General features: G+C 51.0%; 2 protein-coding genes and 1 long non-coding RNA gene across 12 annotated transcripts in view; all 3 read right to left on the bottom strand.

Moving 5' to 3' along the window:
- Positions 1-1,190, bottom strand: part of Pacsin2 (protein kinase C and casein kinase substrate in neurons 2) — an 89,004-nt gene extending 87,814 nt beyond the window's left edge. For 4 of the 7 annotated variants that reach the window (NM_001358643.1, NM_001159509.1, NM_001358642.1 and 1 more), the window contains exon 1: positions 1,039-1,186. The gene's annotated coding sequence lies outside the window, so the exon portion shown is untranslated. Of the gene's footprint in view, positions 1-780; positions 911-1,038 lie in introns of those variants that run through there. The other 3 variants (XM_030248565.1, XM_011245633.3, XM_030248566.1) reach the window with 3 other exon arrangements.
- Positions 1,191-12,049: 10,859 nt separating this feature from the next.
- Positions 12,050-14,629, bottom strand: Gm52181. The gene is made up of 3 exons (XR_003951513.1): positions 14,479-14,629; positions 12,363-12,512; positions 12,050-12,251 (listed from the first exon to the last, which is right to left on the bottom strand). It is a non-coding gene; the product is annotated as a predicted gene, 52181 (long non-coding RNA).
- Positions 14,630-19,636: 5,007 nt separating this feature from the next.
- Positions 19,637-22,298, bottom strand: part of Ttll1 (tubulin tyrosine ligase-like 1) — a 35,418-nt gene continuing 32,756 nt past the window's right edge. For 2 of the 4 annotated variants that reach the window (XM_030248606.1, XM_006521078.4), the window contains one exon: positions 19,637-20,893. In XM_030248606.1, coding sequence (XP_030104466.1) covers positions 20,764-20,893 — 130 coding nt within the window. In that variant the 3' untranslated portion in view covers positions 19,637-20,763. The remainder of the gene's footprint in view (positions 20,894-22,298) is intronic. The other 2 variants (NM_001357953.1, NM_178869.4) reach the window with 1 other exon arrangement.

Below are 22,298 nucleotides of genomic sequence, written 5' to 3' on the forward strand. Positions count from 1 at the left end.
CTCTACAGTTCAGTGTAAATGCACAGACTAGAGTGTTCCAGGAAAGTCAGGAGAACCCCCAACTACGCTAACTCTCAAATCCGGACTTCTGTGGAAAAGTGAATCTGAGCGCCCAGGGACGGAAGAGGGAGGCTAACACAGAACCCAGTTCACCTGGCTGATCCCTTCACCAGGGGCTCCAAGCTGACAATCCCAGAGGTGCAAGACCAGAACTTAAGCAAAGTGGAAAACCTGCAGGGGGTAGGAAGGTGTGAGCTCACGTCCACAACTCGGGATTAAATAGATTTACATCAGGACAGTGCAGAAGTGTTTTTGCTAAACCGCTAATGAGTAGCCCTGGAGACTGTCAGCAACCTACTCCCCCTTCATCACTAAACCTAAGGACAGCTGCGGTCAAGGGAAGCCGACAAGGGCCAGGGATGGTGCACACAGCCCGGACCAAAACTATCTTCCCTCAAGGGGCCAACAAGAACGCAGCACCCCTGGGGCGTGTCTACTTCCAGGTCTAACCTCTAAGGCCTTGAGATCCCTAGCCAGCTCCTCTGGATCCACTCCTGGAAAAAAAGAAAAGTGGACCTTCTCAGAGGGGGTCCGCAAGCCTGGGGTCTTTGGGAAGAGAAGAGAACGCGGCTCTAGAGCCCCCACGGGAGGTAGGAGGGAATTGACGATTCGGATCCACTGAGTCTCGAAAACTATGAAAGTCAAAAAGGACAGCATGCAGCCTTTCCTGTCTCGCCTCACACCCCTAGTTCGTGTTCACCGGTCAGGCTTGGCTCTCACCACGGCGGTCACAGAGTGTGGGGAGGACGGAAATGGAAGGCAAGAGTCTGCAAAGCGCCCCATGAGTGCGTCCGCGTGGGACTCGTCCGCTCCGGCCGCCCTTCGGGCCTCCCGGGCTCCGCCCGCCGGCGCGTGGCCCCCCGCGCGCGGACTAGAAGTTTCGAGCGGCGCGGCCCCGCGCGCTCGGCCCCAGCGCGGCCTGACAGGGGTAGGCGCGGCCACCGACCCGTGTCCCAACCGTCGCGGCGCACCCCTCACCTCGGCCGCCGTTCGCCTCGGGTCCCACTGAGCACGCCGCCCCGGCCGGGCTGCGACTCCGACCCCTTCCCGTTCCGCTCCAACCGAGCTCCCCGGCCCTGCCCAGACCCGCCGCAGCCGCTTCTGCCGCCAGCCGCGACCGCGCCGCCCCCGCCGCGCCCGCTGTGCTCGCCCTATTGGTTGCCTGCATCCAGACCCCGCCCTTCGGCCCAGCGGCGCTCCAGATTGGATAGTCTAAAGCGGAGGCGGCACGCCCCCCCAGAAGCTAAAGGAACTACCTTGGGCTAGCATTAGCGGCCTTTCCTGTCAGTCAAACGAGGAGCTACTACTTAAGCCGCTGAGAGGCCAACACGGGTCACTCCCTGGGAGACGCCCAAAGGACCGGGACTAAAGGACTTTTTTTTAAAGTGGGCCAGAGTTTTGTGGTTTCCCTAGCACCCAGAACAACTGCGGTCCCTGATCTATAATTCAGATAAGGTGGACTTTGAGAAAGTTTCCTCGGATCTGGAGAAATTGCTACTTTTCTAGAGGACCCGGATTCCATTCCAAGTACCTAGTACGTAGAGGCTTACCCTGATCTGAAATTCCAGTTGGAGGGTTATCTGTCTGACGCCCTCTTCTGGCCTTTGTTGGTACCAGGCACGCACGAGGTACAGACATGCTAACACTCATACACACAATTTTTTTTTTTTTTTAAAGAAAGTTTCCTCCAAGCCAGGGATGGTGGCGCACGCGTTTAATCCCAGCACTCAGGAGGCAGAGGCAGGTGGATCTCTGCGTTCATGGCCACTGTGGTCTACATAGTGTGTTACAGGCTAACCAAAAACACAAAAAAGAAGAGGAAGTGGGGTGGAGAGACTTCCCTCCAGAGGATGCCGATATGGCCATCAGAGCACCAGACAATATACAGACTTTCTGCTTCTCACATAGCGCTGCCAGATAGGAGGTTGGCCCTATGAGCAAAGAGAAATAATGAGCCAAAACGGCTAATACCTCGCTGAGCACTACCTCACACAGTCCCGGCCAGGAGGACAGTAAGCGATGCGTGGGTGAGGGTCTGAGAAACTGACAGCAGGTAACTTTCTGGGAACTGTATGGAGTAAAGAGTAAATGGTGGCAGACAGTGGCTAGTGTCTGTAATCCCAGTACTCAAGAGGCGGATACAGGAGAATGGCTGAGAGCTCCAGGCAGCCTACGCAACCGAGTAATTGGAAGAAAGAAAGAAAAAAAGGTAAGGTCAGCCTGGAATATATAGTAAGACCCTGCCTCAACCTCCCTGCAAACAAAACAAAACAGAAAAGGCAGATGTAGTAGGTAGCACTTGGAAGGTAGAACAGGAGGGTCAGGAGTTCAAGGTCATCCCCAGCTACACAGGAAGTCCAGTTTTCAGGCTGGACATAGTGGTACCTGCCTGTAATCTCAGCATTTAGGAGGTAGAGGCAGAAAGATCAGGAATTCACAGTCATCCTCAACTGCATAGAGAGTTCAGGTCAGCCTAAGCTATATGAGACCTTGCCCCTCCCCCACCCAGAAAATATAAAATAACCTCCCCCACTCATATCCTTACAGTGACCAACATTTTCAATATGTATTTATTTATGTATTTATTTAATTACCCAGAGGCTAGCTGTATTGCCTGTAAAATACCCTTTTAACAATGATGTCTGTGACTCCTTCAAGAAAAAAAAAATCATCTCAGTAATTCCAATGTCTAGAAGTAGAGATAGCCAGGCATGGTGGTACATGCCTTTAATCCCAGCTCTCAGGAGGCAGAGGCTGGCAGAGCTCTGTGAGTTCAAGTCCAGCCTGGTTTGCATAGTGAGATTCAGGACAGCCAAGGCTACATATCCAGACTCTGTCTCAACAAAACAAAACAAAAGAATACAAGGTGGGGGGGAGCAGCTGGCAAGTGTTCGGTGAACCTAGCAAAGACAAGGGGCAACAATATCAAACACAGTGACATTTTTACTGTCCCAAGGTGGATAGAATATGACAGAGAGCAAAGACCTCCCAGAAAGCAATGAGCTCTACAGGGAGAAAGAAAGGGGTTCCTCTCCACTGGAGCACTTCAGGCATGCAAGAATCGAGGAGATATGGTAGGGAGGGTTGCTTGGCAGCAAATGGCCACTCCACCCTGCAAGTTCCTTCCCTTCTTTGGGGCTTGATTTTCTCCACTTTAAAACAGAAGTCCAGGAAAGACCAGGACTAGTGAGCCTGCCGGGCTCTCAGGGTGGCCAGTGGCTGCTGACCTTGTCTCAGGGTCTCTCTCGTCGATGAAACTGCTTCCACTTGTATTTATTTTCCTTATTTATTTTGTTTGAGGCAGGGTCTCACTACAGACCAGGCTGGCTTCAAACTCACAAGAGACCTACCTCCTATGTGCTGGAAGTGAAAGGCTTGCACTACCAAGCTCCACTAAGCTTTCATTTCTCAGTTGGGATTAGCATGCAGGAGAGACGGTTCTGTGGGTAAAGTACTTATGGCACCAACATGAAGACCCGAGTTCCGATTCCCAGAAACCGGGTAAAAAGCTAGAGTAGCATGCATGTATAATGCAAATGCTGGGGGGAGTTTCTAGCCAGGCAGCCTAACTGACAGGAAAAGTTCCAGGTTCATTGAAAGACTCTGTCTCAAATAAATAAATAAATAAATAAATAAATAAATAAATAACTTGGGACAGTCATAGAGGAAGATACCCAAAGTTAATCTCATGGCCTCTGTACATGCACTAAACACACACACACACACACACACACACACACACACACACACACACACACAATTGGAGGGTATGGCTCACTTCACAAGACCCTGGGATCCATTTCCGGCACCATCCAAACGAGTCATTAAGTTTGGAGACACCAAAAAACGTTAACTGTTGGGGCCAGAAGAACACATTCCTGGATCTACCTAGGAATGAAGCGAACTGCTGCCAAATGCGTGGAATGAATGTGTCACCGATTAGGAAGCTGCCACCCCGCCCTTGCCTGCTTAAATGCTTTATTCTTTGGCCTGTGCACATAGACTCATAGATAAAGACAGGCAGGTACAGCACTCCACTCTCACGTGCTGCCTGCATTCACCCTCATGGACCCTAAGATGGAGGGACACTGCACAACCTATGAATGGAGTATCCCTAAGAGGGTGTGGCCAGCACTTGATGAAGCCATGTCAGTCCACTTACATACAATCCTCAATTGGTTGTTGTTTTTTTTTTTAAACCAATTATCTGTTTGTGTGTATTCACTGCACAGGACATGTGAGAAAGGTCAGAGGCCAACCCACTGGAGAAAGTCCACTCCTTCCACCTTGTAGGGCCCAGGGATCAAACTCAGGTCATCAGACTAGAGAGTAAGCACTTTTATTTGCTGAGACATCTCACTGCCTTCTGACAGACAACTAAGGCAAACTGTCCGTAGCTGCCTGAACTGGCCAGGACTCACCAGATAGCCAAGGGTGACCTTGAACTCCTGATTCTCCTGCCTCAATCTCCCAGGAGCTGGGATTGCAAAAAGTCTTACAGGTGTGTCTGTCCTACATTTCTACTGTTTCTCCTGCCTCCCACTACTTCAGGGCATAGATCCTGGTGGAAACTCTAACTTCTACTAAGTGGAAAACCCATGTGGAAGGTCTGTAGCACAGGACTACCATTTGTGCCAAGTTGGACCAAGTGAAATTTGAATGAAGACCCAATAAGGCCCAGACTTGATTTGATGAAAGTTACAAAAATAAGTTCCCCGTGGAGCTGGCCATGGTGGTGCGCACCTTAACCTGACCAACCACTCAGGTAGAGGCAGGAGGAACAAGAGTTCAAAACCACCCTGAACTCAGCCAGACTCTAACTCCACACAACAGCAGTCATATGCGGTAGTGCAAGCCTAATTTCCTGTATTTGGGAGGCAGAGGCAGGAGGATGAAGAAAGCCACTTGATCTACACATGACCCTATCTTTTTTTTTTTTTTTCAAGACAGGGTTTCTCTGTCTAGCCCTGGCTGTCCTGGAACTCACTCTGTAGACCAGGCTGGCCTCAAACTCAGAAATCTGCCTGCCTCTGCCTCCCAAGTGCTGGGATTAAAGGCGTGAGCCACCATGCCCGGCTCACATGACCCTATCTTAAAATGTTCTGCTTTGTTTGGCTTTCAGACAGAGCTTCCCTGTGTAGCCTTGGTTGTCCAGGAACTCTATCTGTAGATCAGGCTGGCTTCAAACTCACAGAGATCTGCCTGCCTCTGCCTCCTGAGTCCTGGAATTAAAGGCTTGCACTGCAACTATCCTGCTCTATCTTCTGGCCTCTAAGGGCACACACACACACACACACACACACACACACACACACACACTTATAAAAGTTTGGAACATTCTCACATTCTTTCACTGCAATCAAAGATGCTCTTTGGACCATGGGCTATGGAGCCTGCAAGTTGTAAAATGACACTTGGGATTCAGAAAGGAATCTGTGTTGGCAGGACACCCTCCTTCTCCTGTGTAGCTCCTTATCAACCACCCCTGCCAGAGCTCTGATTTTAAGCATCATTGTTTTCAACCCCCCAGGTGGAGGCTGTGGTCCTTTGTCAGGCACCTCCAAGTAACTGTTGCCATGGCAATAGCAACTGGAGGAAGGCCAGGTGTGCACTCTCCTATCTACTCTTCCATCTCCCATATATTTTATAACGATACCTTAGAGATGGTACCTTAGAGATACCCTAGAGAAGGAAGGCAGGAACGGGGAAGAAGAGAGTAAGAGAAAAATGCCCAGTAAGCCCATGGCCCAAGAGTTTAGCGGACATTCTGGGACAAAGGTGAATTTCAAAGCCTCCCCCATCATTTCTCTAAGTCAGAAGACTGGGCAAGCCTGCCTGTCACTCCTCAGCCTCTGCAGGCTTGTCTGATTGGAGAATGAGGATAGCTGGCCCTCCCTCGGAATGGCTGTAGAAAGCAGTTCTGCCTATATGGGAAGTGTTTAGTGTCATGAGCACCAGGCAGTGAAGGCTTGCTCCACCAGCGCTGGGTGCCAGCCCATGCCAGGATGCATCTATGCCTCAGAGCTGCCTCCTGGCCTGAATAGAATGGAAGGGGTGGGGAGAAACAAGCAGCTGAGGTCCCCGCCTCCCTTTCTTCCTAAGAGTGGACAGAACTGGCCTGGCTCAGCCAGCACCACCTGTCTGCTGCTGTCTGTCACCACAGACAGATGCCATCCATGTCCTCTTCCTCCAGCGTGCCTGTCCTGCCCTGTCATCCACATTCTCAGATGACCCGCCCAGGTTCCCTTCTGACCCTCACGTCATCTCCCTTGGGGGAGCCTCCACCCTAGCTGGGACTACTTAGCACCCACATTCTATCTCAGACAGCCCTGTGGGGGCAGCAAGCAGGTGAGGCCAACTCCAGTCCAAGTTTAGGCAACTCTGCATTCATGAATGCTTGACTGTGGCACCCACTTCTGTTTCCCTCGGGATCTGCCGGAGATAATGGACCTGGGTCAGGGAGATGGCTCAGGAGTAAAGTGTGTTGCCCCATCCACCTGCAGACCTCAGTTTGGTTTCCCAGAACAAGCTGGACATAGAAGAGCATCTGCAATCCCAGTGCTCCTAGAGGGACATGGGAGGCAGACACAAGAGAGTGCCTAGAGGTGCTCAGGCCAGCTAGCCTGGGAAACACACTACACACACACACACACACACACACACACACACACATCACAGATACATATACATACACATACCACAGACATACTCACACATACATGCACACACATATCCCACATACACACAACACAGAAAGATTCTTTTTAATGGGGGCTGAGGGTGTGGCTCAGTCAGTAGACTGTTTGCCTAGTACACACAAAGCCCAAGTTCAGTCCTCAGAACCACAGACGCCAGGCGTGGTCCCCCACTCCTGTAACCCCAGCATTTAGAAGGCAGAAGCAGGAGGATCACAAGTTCAAGAGTATCCTTGGATAAATACCAAGTTTAAGGTAAGGCCAGCCTGGGGTACATGAAACCTACCTCAAAGCAGGGGGTGGGGAGGGGGAGGAAAGAAAGGGGAAAGAAGAGAACAAGGAGAAGATGCTGCCAACAAGGATAGCGGGCCCAAGGAGGATGGGAGATACCCATGGGTTTCAATCACGTGACCTAGAGCTGTGTCCCACCCAGTATGCTCATAATCACATGATGGTGGGTTTCTCTCTTCCTCCCGAGGCCTGTGTGCAGTGAATGTCACTCAGTGGTTAAGAGCACCTGGTGCTTTTGTAGGAGTCCTGGGCTGGCTTCCCAGCATCCACACAGTGGCTTATAACCATTCGTAACTCAGTTCACGGGAATCCAACATCCTCTTCCGACCTCCAAAGGCATCAGGCATCTTACTCGATGCACCTGCACACCGGTGGGGTGAGCAAAACACACGCATAAAAATAAATTTATTAGAAAAAAAGAAAACAAAGCACAGAATAAGATTTCATGCCCCAAATGCCACTATTGGGCAGTCAGGGACAGAGAGTGGCCAGAGGATGATATGTTGAACATTTGGAATCCAGAGCCACAAAGTGCAAAGGTGACAGAGGGGACCTATGGTCCTACCAAGCTGAGGCAGTCAGGCCTGGGGAAGTCAGGAGAGCTGCGCCAGGTCCTCCAGCCAGTAGTCAGGGACCCCTTTCAAACTTGCCTCCACCTCTCAATTTCTCCAATGTTCTTTCCCCTCTCCCCTTGGAACTAAATTCAACAGACACAGGGTAGGTAGGTTCCTTGCTACACAACCTCACCTCCCAACATCCCCTGCTAGATGGGGCAGCAGGAAAGAAGATAGGAGCCGGGCGGGAAAGAGACACCTGAGCAGGGCACATCAGGTCCTGAGAGACCCCAGAGTAGGTCCTCAGAGATAAGCAGAATTGGGAAGGTGCCTGAAGGTCAGTCAGTAATGGGAATGTGTGTGGTTGGAGTGGTAACACAAGATCATCCTTCCAGGGTAAGGCCAAGGCTAGGGAGGCCAGAAGGGCCCAAATCCAGCAAGGTGATCTCAGCCTTCTTCCTCTAGGCATATGGATCTCAGAAGCTCCCAGGTGGCCGGGGGTTGGGGTGGACAGAGGAGCAGGCCAACTCCCCCCCACCCCCATCCCCGAACCCAGCTGTCCCTTGGCAGACTGGACGCACCCTTCCTGTTGTGACACTTCTATTTTCTGTGCAACTGGTTCCAGCCCTGGCTCCAGTTTCAGATTGCAGCACGTGCACTCATTAAGGCTGATGGGAGTATCATGTGGGCAGCAGAGAGAGCCAAGCCTGGCCTGGCTAATCACAGGTCAGAGCATTCCAGCAGTGTGCCCAGACAGCTAACTACCCAGTGCCAGACCCTGCCAAGGACCGCCTGGGAACCAGGCACTAACACGACAGCCCCCACAGTCAGAAATTCCCACAACGCAACTGACATTCCTTATCCAAGCCCCACAAAAGGGAGGCTGAACTTAGCCAGCTCTGCCCTACTCTCTAAGAGCCTCCTATCCCATTGCTAAGCATGACCAAAGTCTCCTGCCCCAGCACAGCCATCCAAATGATCCTTTGGGAACTGTCTGTTCATGTTGCTTGTGACCGGGTTGCATAGCCCCTAAGAATTCCATGATGGGGATTCAACTAAAGCTCTTGCATACCTGCGATGGCTGAGGCCTTTGGGGAGGGAAGAAGGCCTGCACTCCTCTCCTCTGATCTCCATCACCAGCATCCATCACTGAGATCTCAGGTCGGTGGGCACAGAGGTGATTTTCCTCATGTCTGCACTCACTCCTCCCCTCTGCCCCTCTCGCCACCATCTCTCACTTAGATCGTAAGTCAGTGTGGGCACAGTTGTTACAAATGACTGATCAACACTAGTATATCGCTACTAACTGAAGTTCACAGCACACAGTAGGGGTTATGCTCTGTGTTGTTTTCCATGGGGTTTGACCAATTCCTGGGCCTACCCTTATCCTACAGAGTCCTGCAACTACCCTAAAAATCTTCACTCTGTGTTCACAACTATAATCCCAGCACTGGGGAGGCAGAGGCAGGAGGATCATGGGTCTCAGCAAAGCCTGGGCTACATAGGAAGAACTTTTTTTTTTTTTTCAGAAACAGTTTTTAAAGTAAAATTGAGAATTAAAACACAGGCATGAGGCAGTGCATTCCTCTAATCAGTCCTAACACTTAGGAGATAAAAGCAGGCACAATAGGAGTCCAAAGTCACCCTTAGCCACATAGTAAGTTCAAAACTACTTTGAACTATGTAAGAGCCTGTCTCAAAGCCAAAACCAAACAAACAAAATCCCCAAAAACCAACCAACCAAAACCAAAAATCCTAAGGTGGACCAGCAAGACGGCCCAGTGGGTAAAGGCTACTGTGTGTGCTACCTAGTTTTATATCAATCTGACACATGCTAAAGTCATATGAGGGGAGGGAACCTCCATTGAAAAAAGGCCTCCATAAGATCCAGTTGTAAGGCATTTTCTTAATTAGTGATCGATGGGGGAGGGCCCAGCCCATAGTAGGTGGGGCCATCCTCAGGATGGTGGGTCCTGGGTGCCTTAAGAAAGCAGGCTGAGCTGGGCGGTGGTGGTGCATGCCTTTAATCCCAGCACTTGGGAGGCAGAGGCAGGCAGATTTCTGAGTTCGAGGCCAGCCTGGTCTACAAAGTGAGTTCCAGGACAGCCAGGGCTATACAGAGAAACCCTGTCTCAGGAAAAAAAAAAGAAAGAAAGAAAGAAAGAAAGAAAGAAAGAAAGAAAGAAAGAAAGAAAGAAAGAAAGAAAAGAGAAAAAAAAGAAAGCAGGCTGAGCAAGCCAGTAAGCAGCACCCCTCCATGGTCCCTGCCTCATCTTGTACCTCCAGGTTCCTGGCCTGTTTGAGTTCTGTCCTGACTTCCTTCAGTGATGACCAGTGAGGTGGAAGTATGAGCCATATTCCTTTCCTCCACATCCTTTCCTCTGTAACTTCCTTTTGGTCATGGTGTTTCATCGCAGCAATAGAACCCTTAAGACATTGTGCAAGCTTTGGCAACCTGAATTTGGTCTCAGGAAGCCAAAGAACTAACATTGAAAGTTGTCCTCTGACCACACACAGTCTAGTGTACATGGTCTCTCTCTCTCTTTCTCTCTCTCTCTCTCTCTCTCTCTCACACACACACACACACACACACACATACAACAATAAAAAATAATAATACAGTGACAGTCCTCAGCTTGAGTAGGGGGAGACTGATGGTTTATGTGGCAAGAGGGCAACGTGACAGAAAGACAAGTCTGGCTTGGGTACTGGTGTGATTGAAATGGCCAGGATGGATAGGGACTATGGCAATGGTATCTTGACAGTGACAGGCCTCAGCCTCAGCAGCAAGGTGTGTTTTAATTGGGTCTCAGGGCAGAGGAGGATTCTGAAGGGGAAGAGACGAACACTCCAGGAAGGTGATGTGGGTGGGCTGCGGCCTTGAGGCAGGGGATCAAGGAGTGACTGGAACATGGTAGAGGGTTGCTACAAGTCTATCTGCAACTGGGAACGCCACTCCAGTCCAAGTGACCAGCCAGGCTACGGTGTGGGCTGTGGGTTGATGCTTCTAAGCCCGGCTGCTGCTGGGCAAAAATTTCCACTTGCCTCCCGGCTTCTTGTGGCTCTCAAAGCCTTTCTGTTTGAGCTCCTTTGGAGGTGAGGCAGGAGACACAACCACCTCCTGGCCGGATGTGGGTGTCTGGTGTCACTGGGACGGGACACACCCCCAGCTTTATGGCTATGACTCAGCCATCACCCAGCCCAGGGCTCTCCCAGCACAGGACACACCCTCCCTTGGCTCCACCACACCGGCTGTTCTTTATTAGCTAAGGGCCTTGGGCAGGGTCTGCCCAGGGGACACTGGGAAGGGAAAGAGCAGCTCCTACCAACAGGTGTGTCATATTCTCTGCTAAGAATAGCTCCGAGGCAACAAACTCTGGGCCCAGGTCCAAGTGTTCAGGTTCAGCCACTGCTCCTACCCAAATGGCAGGCTGGAATAACTGTCACTCTCATGTCACAGACCCTCCCCAAGGAAACAGGCTCAGAGAATCCAGGTTGGCATGAAAAGCATAAAGGTGGCAGAGATTCCTCCAGAAAGTCACATTTATCAAATGTGCTGGCAATGGGGGAAGGCCCAGCCCATTGTGGGCGGGGCCACCGCTGGGCTGGTAGCTCTGGGTTTTATAAGCAAGCAGGGTGAGCAAGGCATCATGAACAAGCCAGTCTACTACACAGCACTCACTGACGACCTCTGCATCAGCTCCTGCCTCCAGTTTCCCGTTTGAGTTACTGGTTTGACGTCCCTGAATGATGTCAATGATATGCCAGCCTGCAAGATGAAAGAAACTTATCTGGCATCCATGGGAATGGAGAAACACAAGGAGACGCTGATGGTCCGTATGAGGACCACGGGAGGTACTGGGCAGCTAGGGCCCCAGCCACAGCTCTGCAGCCTTCCTATGGAAGTGGGCCAGACTCTAGCAGCTCAGCCTGGGAGATCCCCGAGGCATTCTGACCCTTTGGAGCACGTGCCCTTTCCAGTCCGGGAGGAGTCACCTGCACCCACCAGCCAGCCCTTCTAGACCACCCCACACAGTGTCACTCCCTTGAGCCCTCAGCAGCAGGCACCAGCACCTCCCTACCCTCTTTCCTCTGAGCTGTTCCTTTCTCACCTGTCCACTTGACCCCAGAGTCTTTTTTTTTTTTTTCTCTGTGTAGCCCTGGCTGTCCTGGAACTCACTTTGTAAACCAGGCTGGCCTCGAACTCAGAAATCCGCCTGCCTCTGCCTCCCAAGTGCTGGGATTAAAGGCGAGCGCCACCATGGCCCAGCTGACCCCAGAGTCTTGAAAGCAAAGACCTGGCTGCTTGTCCATAGCCAGGCTGAGCAGTGAATGAGCCTTGTGTCCTAGTTGGAAAAATGGAAGCAAAAACAACAACAAAACCCCCAAAGAACAACAACAAACAAACAAACAAAATAACCCCCCCCCAAAAAAAAAAAAAAACCCTCCAAGCCCTGCCCTTCTGCTCACTGGAGAAGTCCTATAAGCCCAGATTCCTATGGACTGTTTTGTTCAAACATTCGATGGAGAGAAGGACGAGTGACCTTGAACTTCCTGTTCTCACTTGTGGGGTGGCGGGATCACAAGCAGGCACCATCTGCCACACTCAGTGTAGACCTCCATTCTAGTCACTGACCGTTTCTGACTTCTCCTTAGTAGAAGATACAGAAACTGGAACAGCTGGTTAACTTCCCCCCCCCGCCCCCCCCGCCCCCCCCCCCCAGTCATTAGGTTGTTACCTTGAAACAGTTTTATGTTATACCTGTGAGCAAATGACCTCTCCGTACAAGTCAGTCCCTGGGTGGAACTCCCTTCTCAAACCTTCAGCTCCTGGCTACCTTCCCTGAGGAGCATCATCAGGACCGAAGAACCAGCTCTCACTCCTCAAAAACATCCAATGGCTGCCTAGTGCCTACAAAAAAAAAGGGTCTGAATTCTTCAACCAGGCATCTTTCATCACCTGCCCCTCATCGCCTTTGTGAAGTGACCCCCAAGTTATTCTCCACCCTCCTGCACTGTTTCTGTCCATTCACTGTTATGCGGAGCACAGTCTGGAAACCAGCTCCATCCAGAAGCCACCCCAGACAGCCTGTATCCAAACGGATGGAGCACCCTCATCCCTGCTGCTCTGGCTATGGTCTGACTGTCTTGTCCAAAGATGTCCGGGGAAGTCTAGGAGGATGCGCACCAGGGTCTTGAAAGGCACAGAAAAATAAAATAAAATAGCAGGGTCTGAGGACTTAGCGAGATCAGTGTAGTACTCGCCAAGTAAGCATACGGCCTGGGTTTGAACCACTAAACTCACATGGAAAAAAAAAGAATAAATGAATAAAAGCTGGGCATGGTGACATATGCTTATAATCGCAGTCCTGGGAAGGTGAAGACAGGCAGATCCAGGGGTAGGGTCAGGGCAGGGGGGTGCTGGCCAGTCTAGCCTAAGTATTGAGCTCCAGGTCCCAGTGAGAGACCCTCTCTCAAAAAATAAAACCAAGCAGGGACTGCTGAGATTGCTCAGCAGGAAAATCTCATGGCCAAGCCTGACACGCTGAGTTCAGTTCCTGGAACCCACCAGTGAAAGGAGAGAACGGACTCCCTCCCAAGGGTAGTCCTCCAACCTCCACACAAGCCACTTGGCGTGAGCACGTCCACATGTACACACCAAAAATAAAGTGAATTCAAACAACACACACACAGTGTGCACACACACACATACGCCACCGCAGCAATGTTCACAAACGCTGTTCTAGAATTTTTAACCAGTATCTTCCTTTCCTCAGCCACGGGAGATAAGAGGGCACAGTTGAACTTCCTGGCAGACAAGGAGGCTAAAGCTCAGAGAGGTTTAGTAACTAGTTCGCAGTCACACAGTAAGGGAAGGGTCCAGGGCCCTAGATGCCTGGTCCTGCCACTGAGCAGTTAGCACTAAAATCTTCCCATGAGTCTTTGTGTCCCCAGGCTCGCACATATCTGGAGAGTCATCAGCTTTTCCAGTCTCCATGCTCACCCCCTGGCTATTGTCCCATAGCTGTGACCAGGTGTTTCCTTTCTGTCACACTCTGGCCTCCATCTCTGTTTTTCCTACATGGAAGCATCCTAATGCCTAGAGCCGATCAGAAAGTCACATGGTAAACTTCCACAGCAGCTTCTGCCCTCCAGGAGCTTTGTGACCTGCCAGAAGTCCCCATCATCCTCTGGGCCTGTCCCCTCTGTCCGGTAAAGAATGAATCTGGCCTCCCAGGCCACGCACCTGATGTGTCTCTCAAGATGGCTGTATTTTTAACTCCGTGCCCTTAAAGCCTTGAGAAGTGCCATTTGCAAAGCCATTAACTGTACCACAGCCCTTTCCACTGACACTGGCATCTGTGGGACCCTGCCTCTCTATGGAGGGTGGCACAGTGCCCAGGGCTGGCTTCCTCGATGTTCGTGCACCCCTCCCAGTCCCTGAAGTGCAGACTGGAGAAATCTGCCTACCTGTAAGCTGAGATCAGGCAAGGCTTCTGCCAACCTGGGGAGGGATTCAACCTCTCCTAAAACCCAGCAGCGTCCAAACCCCACCTTCCCAGGTTGGACCATTAAAGGGTCTTGTTTTCTCCTGTTCTTCCTAAGGAGATTGCTGGGCAGTGGGTTCATGGCTGACAGCAGTAAGAACTCGCAGATTGGAACCAGGATGTCTCAGTACAAGGAGGGACCCACTGTGGGCTTGGGTAGCCACCGGAAAGCTCCGAGAAAGCAGGTGGCGGCGGCAGGTGGCTCAGATGGGCTGTTGCAACCTTGCCTGCAGTGTGGGAGCCCAGGAAAGAGGCTGGCGACCTGACTAGTAAGTCTGCTAGACTAGAACAGTGGGCAAGCCAAGGGTTGGATGATGGCCACACAGTTACCTGCTTTAGAATTATTGGATTAGGAGCTGAAGGCTTGGCTCAGCTGTTAAGAGCACTGGAGACACTTCCAGAGGACCCAGGACAGTTCGCAGGTCCAGATTCCAGCATCAATATGGTGGCTCACAACTGGCTATAATTCTGGTCCCAGGGAATCCAATGCCCCTCTTCTGGCCTATGCAGGTAATGCATGAACCTGGTACACATACATGCATGTAAAACACCCATACACATAAAAATACAGCTTAAAAAACAACAACAACAAAGAATCAAAGGATAGTGGAGGGGTGTTCTTCCTGTGGTAACCAAAGTCCCAGGGAGAACAATATCAGAGGCCAGGAGCCTCCCACCCGTGCTTGCTCTGTCTGGAGTAGCCCATGGTGTCCCATGAACCCTTGTACTTTCCCCTCACTCCATCACCTGACGTTGTTTGTGGCAGTTCCAGGCTGCTAGGGTCTGAGGTCTAGAACAAAGCTTGAACAGTACAGCTATAGGACAGGACAGGACAGGACAGGACAGGACAGGACAGGACAGGGTGAGAGAAGGGACAGTTTTAAGGTAGGAAAAAAATCAAGAAAACTTAGTTCCTCGATATGTATATGTGTATGAGAGAGTCAGACAGATGTTGAGATTCTGTGGGGCACCCCTGGAACAAGATGCCCAGCGGGCTAGACAGCCCAGCAATGTGACTCACCACATTGGGAACGGGCTTTGAAGTTCTGGGTGAGATGGGTCAGCTAACAGCTTGTTTTCAGCCTCAAGTTCATGATCACAGCAAGAGCGGTCCCTCAGGGAAGAAGGAGCCTGCTATCTCTGCCATGACCCCTCTGTCCCCCTGAAGAGATCAGTGTCCCCAGCTTCTGCTGACAAACTGCAAGAGTGCCTGCCACCAGGTGTCCCAGGAGGAGGGGCCTGCCCTGCCTCTGGTGTGCTGCTCAGAAGGGAAAGGGTAGGGCTGGGGGGATGGGGAGAGATGGGGCATGGAGATAGAAGTCTGGGGACAGGGTAATTGAAGGGACAGCATTAGTGTGATAAAAATTAAGAAAACATAGCACCTGGAATTCAGAGGGGTGTGTGTGTGTGTCCATGATGGGAGGGGGGAGAGGGGAGGGGATTAAGCCTGAGGGCACATGGACAAACTAGAACAGCCACGCCCACTGTCATTAAGCAGCTACTAAGTCAGGGACATAGTCTCCGGAGCCCTCTCTTTGCCTTCTGCCGGAACCGATGACTATAAACACAGGGGCTAAAAACCCAGGAATATATTTTGATGGTTCAGGAGGAGACTTGGGACCCAAAACCTGATGTCTACAGGACACCATCCCCTCTAAACCTGTCTTTATTTCCAGGGCAACAGAAACTCCAGCATCCTTTGGCCTATGGCAGCATCGCTTCAGGTTCTGCCTGACTCTGCATGGCCTTCTTCACGTGTGGTATCTTCTTCTAATCTGTCAGTAGGTTTTAAGCTAATTATGTCTGCAAAGACCCTCCTTCCAAGGCCCCATGTTGAGGACAAGAGGGGTTGTTGTTGTTGTTGTTGTTGTTGTTAAGAAATGAGTGTGTTGAAGAACCAGACTCTGGCCCAGGTTAAAGATATTTAAAGTGTTTGCAAGCTAGGGATGGTGGCATATGCCTTTAATTCCAGCACTGGAAAGGCAGAGGCAGAGGCAGAGGCAGAGGCAGAGGCAGAAGCAGGTGACTCTCAGTTCAAGTCTAGCCTAGTCTACAAAGTGAGTTCCAGGACAGCCAGGGCTTTACAGAGAAGCCCTGTCTCGAAAAACCACTCTGTAGACCAGGCTGGCCTCAAACTCAGAAATCCACCTGCCTCTGCCTCCCAAGTGCTGGCATTAAAGGCGTGGGCCACCACTGCCCGGCTTCTTGTAAGATCTTAAATTGGTTTTATTTTACATCTAGGGTTCAGGTCTTAGTTAGGGTTTCATTGCTATGAAGAGACACCATGACCAAGGCAACTCTTATAAAGGACAACCTTTAACTGAGGCTGGTTTACAGGCTCAGAGGTTCAGTCCATTATCATCATGGTAGGAGGCGTGGCCGCATCCAGGCAGACATGGTGATGGAGGAGGAGCTGAGAGTTGCACATTTCGACCTGAAGGCATCCAGGAGACTGACTCTTCTGCACAGGGCAGGACTTGAGCACTAGGAACTCTCAGCCCAGCTACATAGTGAGACAATTCTTCCTAGGAGACCACACCTATTCCAGCAAGGCCACACCTCCTAATAGTGCCACATCTCATGGGCCAAGCATATTCAAACCACCGAAGTTAGAAAACACTTTATTCCATAAAATAGAATGTGACCTGGGCGAATGCTGTTTTTAACTTCAAAGCATTGTAGATACATTTGAGGCTAGGAAGACTCATACAAAAAACAAAACAAAACAAAAAAGTATTTTTCCCACAGGGAAAGGTTCCCAAGAGAGAAATGGGAAAACTGGGGCTCTGTCACCTCACAGCAGATCCTGAGAGGTCCCAGAGCACTTGGTTGACACAGCTCATGTTAAGTACCACAAGGAACACCTAGGTGCTGGGCCAGGGTCCCTATGGCAGGACATTCCTGCTCTGCAGAAGACCAGCTTAATGCCCCACCCCCACCCCATGGCCTGACACGGAGGCAAATGTATCGTCCAGAGACAGCGTGCTGGTTTATTGGGGGAAGGACGGCCCACAGCCCAGGCACAGAAGAGGTGGGTGAGTCTGAGGTTGCCGACACCGTGCAGGGAACCAGCCAGGCAGGAGCCTAGACCAGAGCGCCAAGCCAAGGACTGGCCCAAGAACAGGACTGTGGCAGAGTCACGTTGTAGAAAAAGCCTGTTAGACCCGTGTAGTCCCAAGACAAATGGTTACAGAGACTCAGGTACCAGAGGAGGGAGGCAGAGTGAGGGGGCTATCTCAGGGTCTAGGGGCCACAGCTCAAGCACCTTGCTGATGGGGAAGCAGGTAGACAGTAGATTAATCCTGGAATAGTTCACAAATGTCAGAAGTCATGCAAATAATCAGACACTCATCCAGATCTTGGGACCCACCCATTATAAGGGGAAAGTAACAGACTGTCATCCGGGACAGTCCCAAAGAGGGTGAGCACTTGAGCCCTGGGCTGGACAGTAAGCAGTACTGTTTCCCAGCTAATGGTTCCTCATGACCTGTTCTGACACCATGGGCTTCCTCCTGGCGTGTGTTCTGGAAGTTTGCAGAGGAAACATCTGCCGGAGAATATATCACCACAACAGTTTGCCTCTTACACATATCTATTCAGCACGGTCTCACACACACTAGCCACCGAGTCACCAACAAATCACCTATTGCTTATTCAAAATGGTGGAGCATCCTCCATCCTTCCACGGGTCAGCCTGCATGACCCGGGACCTCCCCCTCTTCCAGACCTCCAGACTGTAAGGACCACATAGGTCTAGAACTGCCAAAGCTTAGTGGGCGTCATCTACCCATTCACGGGTAGGGCAGAGGTGGGGCCATGAGCCATGCAACTCACTGTCTCAGGAGCAGGGCACATTGGAGCCAAACCACAGGAATGAGTGACATGAACCAGTTATAGCCTGCGTGTGCCCCTTGTTCCTTCTGAGGAAAATACAGCTAACCCCCATTCTGCAGTTGGGAGTCTGAGACGGGGTCTAGCCATGTAGCTCAGGTTGGCCTTGACCTTGTGTAGCTCAGGCTGACTTTGAACACATGCCAATTATCCTGCCCTAACCTCCTAACCGTGGAATTCCAGCCACATGTCACCGAATGCAAATGAGGACATGGCCATTCCGAGATGTGGTTGATGAGAAGGGGTGAGCACAGCCAGAGGGAGAGAGAGTCCAGAGCAAGGAGAGAAAGTAGTGGACTGAACTTGGCCGGTAGACTGAACGGGGCCACGAGGGGCGGGGGACAACTGAGAGAGGAAGAGGAGAGATGCGTGTGTTTGTTGGGGGCGGGGGACCAAGAGGACAAGGACAGTGTTTGGCTTAATGGCAGGGTTATATAGGAAAGAGAAGCTGGGAGGGAGTGGGGGAGGGGGTGGGGGTGGAGTGAAGCCCCTGGGTTGGAGAGGTTTAGGGTAGGGGTTGGGTGAGAAGAGCTGAGAGGAGCCACAGGTATTAAGTGAGCCTGACCACCCGGTGTGTGTGCTTTGGTGTGCTAACAGGAACCACAGTTAGTCATTTGTCCTGAGTTTCTTTGGGACCCAACAGTCACCACACCAGAATCTCTAATTTTATACTGTAAGAAACCAAAGTCCTGTGAGCCAATGGGACCACCCAGATCACAGCTAATAAGCACAGGTCTGTGTCCAGTCACCAACACACAGCACCTAAGTGGCCCACGGTACAGTGTCCTGCCTAACTGGAAAGTCACACAGGAAAATTGCCTGCCCCAACTGCAGCCTTTGCAGATCCTGATTGAACCCGCTGCATGACTGTGCCTCTCCTCTGACACGGCACCAGGCACACCAGGAGGACCTTTCCTTTACTAGCAGCGACATGATAAAAGCATGCATATTGGGTATGGAGACAAGGATTCACATAAGGTGAAATCTACTCTTGTCCTGCACAGCTAGACACAGGGGACAGGGCTGGGGCTAGGGCAGCTGGGGCTGGGGCTGGGGCTAGGGCTAGGGAGGCTGGGGCTGGGGCTAGAGCTAGGGCGGCTGGGGCTAGAGCTAGGGCGGCTGGGGATGGGGCTAGGGCTAGGGTGGTGTCAGGTGTGACTGTCAGAGAATCCCACTTGTGCTGGGTGGTGGTGGTGCATACCTTTAATCCCAGCAGATCAGCTTGGTCTACACAGCAAGTTCCAGGATAGCCATGGCTACATAGAGAAACCCTGTCTCGAAAGACTTAAAAAACAAAACAAACACTTCCCCATTTTCAAGCAGGGCTTATGTAGGTGGCAGCTGGTCCCCACATACTTTTCTGAGCCCCTGGTGTCCAGGGAGTTCCTTGTGAACTGCTGCAGGCTGCCAGCCAGCAGTGCCTACAAAGCCTGAGTCACAGCAACCTCCCCTTGGGATCTGTACCTGCTTCACTGGACCAGCCTCATCTCCAAACCAAAGTGACAGACACTGGTCCCCAGGAGCACAGCAGCAGGGGCCTTGTAAAGATAAACGCCTGTCTGCTCTGACAACGCCAGAGGGAACGAAACAAAGTGACTCCAGGAAACACATGACATTTCATCTTTTTGAAACACATCATGGTTGTTTAACCCTTTTAAAAATGCAACGTTGAATGAATATGAACACATTTTAAGGAGTTGCATCATGGCTAGGCAGTGGGGGCGCACGCCTTTCATCCCAGCACTCGGGAGGCAGAGGCAGGTGGATCTTTGAGTTCAAGGCCAGCCTGGTCTACAGAGTGAGTTCCAGTTCAGCCAGGGCTATACAGAGAAACCCTGTCTTGAAAAACCAAAATAGATAGATAGATAGATAGGTAGGTAGATAGATAGACAGACAGACAGAAAGACAGAGAGAGAGAGAGAGAGAGAGAGAGAGAGAGAGACAGACACAGAGAGAAACAGAAGAAGAGGAGAAGGAAGAAGAATGAGGAGGAGGAAGAGGAGGAAGGGGGAAGAGGAAGGGAGGGGAGGAGGAAGAAGAGGAGAGGAAAAGGAGGAGGGAAAGGGAGGGGGAGGAGGAGGGGAGGGGAGGAGGAGGAGGGAGGAGGAATAGAAGCTGCAGCAGCAGCTTCATCAGGGGCTGGAGAGATGACTCACATTTACAGACACTGCTCTCGCAGACAGAGGTTTTAGTTCCCAACCCTACTTTGACGAGCCTGTAACCCCAGCTCTGGGTAATCTGGTGCCCCCTCCTGGTTTCCTTGGGTCACACACATGGGACACACACACAAATAATAAGATAAAGTCAGATGTGGTGGCACACACCTTTAATCCCAGCACTTGGGAGGCAGAGGCAGGTAGATCTCTGTGAGTTCTAGGCCAGCCTGGTCTACATGGCAAGTTCCAGGCCATCCAGAGGTACCTATCTCAAAAATAATAAATCTTTAAAAAAGGAAGTTCCATCACATACCGAAGCTGTTGTTTTTGTGTGTGCATGTGTGCGTGCGTGCGTGCGTGCGTGTGTGTGTGTGTGTGTGCATGTGTGCACTTGCAAGTGCTTGAGCCCCAGTGATGTGGACTCCTCCACCTTGCATTGAGTCTTTATTTACAAGGCCTGCTCAGGAAAGCACTCTGGAAAACTGAAATTCCAAAACGGGTGTTTAGCAGGGACTGGGTGGAGCGACTGTGGGAAGGTCCAAGCTGGGGTCCTTCTTCTCGCTGCTGGTCACTTCCAGGTTGTGAGGACACTTCTTCCTGAGTCTCTCGAGCGGCCTGCTCTGGGCCCCACTGGCTGGCCTGGGCGGTTTCTAAGCTCTCGTTCAGCCCCGTCACCCTGGGCCAGCTCCTCGTCATACCTGAAACAGATCACTGGAGAATCACTGGGAGGCCTTGTTCAGGGGCGGCAGTGACACAGTGGCCACTGGGCTGCTGCAGAACAAACACGTCACTAGAAGGAGCCACCTAGCTCCAGATTCTGGCATCCCGCTTCCCTCTCCAGCCCACATGTCACATGAGACCACGGAGCCTTCGAGAGAAACCCAGCTAAACGGTCACTGTAGACAGTCCGCCCATCCTAGACAGACGCCATTTTAACGGGCTCCGGGCAGGATTTGGCACTGGTCTTGGGAGAGTAGTGAATGAGAAACTAGTCAGCCTGGGGGCTGGGGAGATGGCTCAGTGGGTAAGAGCACTGACTGCTCTTCCAAAGGTCCTGAGTTCAAATCTCAGCAACCACATGGTGGCTCACAACCACCCGTAATGAGATCTAATGCTCTCTTCTGGAACGTCTGAAGTCAGCTACAGACGTTCATATTTTTTTTTTAGGATTTATTTTTTATTATCATATATAATATGTATATTATATATGATAATAATCATATATAATATGTATATTATATATGATATATTATATATGATATTATATGTATATTATATATGATAATAAAAAATATATATAAAAAATAAAAAATAAAAAATAAAAAATATATATGATATATTATATATGATAAATCCTAAAAAAAAAAAAAAGGAGAAACTAGTCAGCCAGCCCAGGAGGGTGGTCAGGGAGACAGCTCTTGCCTGCAAACACTTCACACACCCTGTGGGGTAGGGCTAACCCCATTTCAGACAGGGAACCCAGTGTTAGTGGATGGCAGAAAAGGGCCTGATGGCTGTACTCAGCCTGAGGCGGTGCTGAGGAACACCTTGGACCTCACGTCTGAAGAACCAGATATAGTCCTGTGTCCTGCAGCTCTTGCTACCAGGAATAGATCCTGCAAAGGGAACTGCCTCTCCTCTCCACGGCTTCCTTCCACTCTGCCCCAAGCTCAGGTATGCAGAGACGGGGTTAACATCAGGCCTCCTGATTCCTAAGCCAAGTCACTGAGCTGTGAGAAGTGCATTTCTGGGCACTTAAGTATGTTTTGAACCTCAGCGTATTTTTTTACTGGGGCGAGGTTTGTTCGTTATATGGAAGTCAAAGAACAACTTGCAGGGGTCAGCTTTCTCCTTCTACCATGTGGGTCCTGGGGACAGAGCTTAGGCCACCAGGTTTGGTGGGAGTCACCTTTACTTGCTGAGCCCACATGCTGGCCTGGCAGACGCCATGCAGGAAGAGCAGCAGTGGGCAAGTGCGCTCCCAGGAGACGGCCCCTGCCATCTTGCTTGGCTGCAATGGGTGTGCTCTGCTGAAGCACGGCCCCAGAGACTGTCTCAGGGTTGCTTCTTGCTGTTGATGTGCTTTCTCATGTTAGTCACTGC

The sequence above is a fragment of the Mus musculus genome, chromosome 15, assembly GCF_000001635.26.
Source record: "Mus musculus strain C57BL/6J chromosome 15, GRCm38.p6 C57BL/6J".
Taxonomy (NCBI): domain Eukaryota; kingdom Metazoa; phylum Chordata; class Mammalia; order Rodentia; family Muridae; genus Mus; species Mus musculus.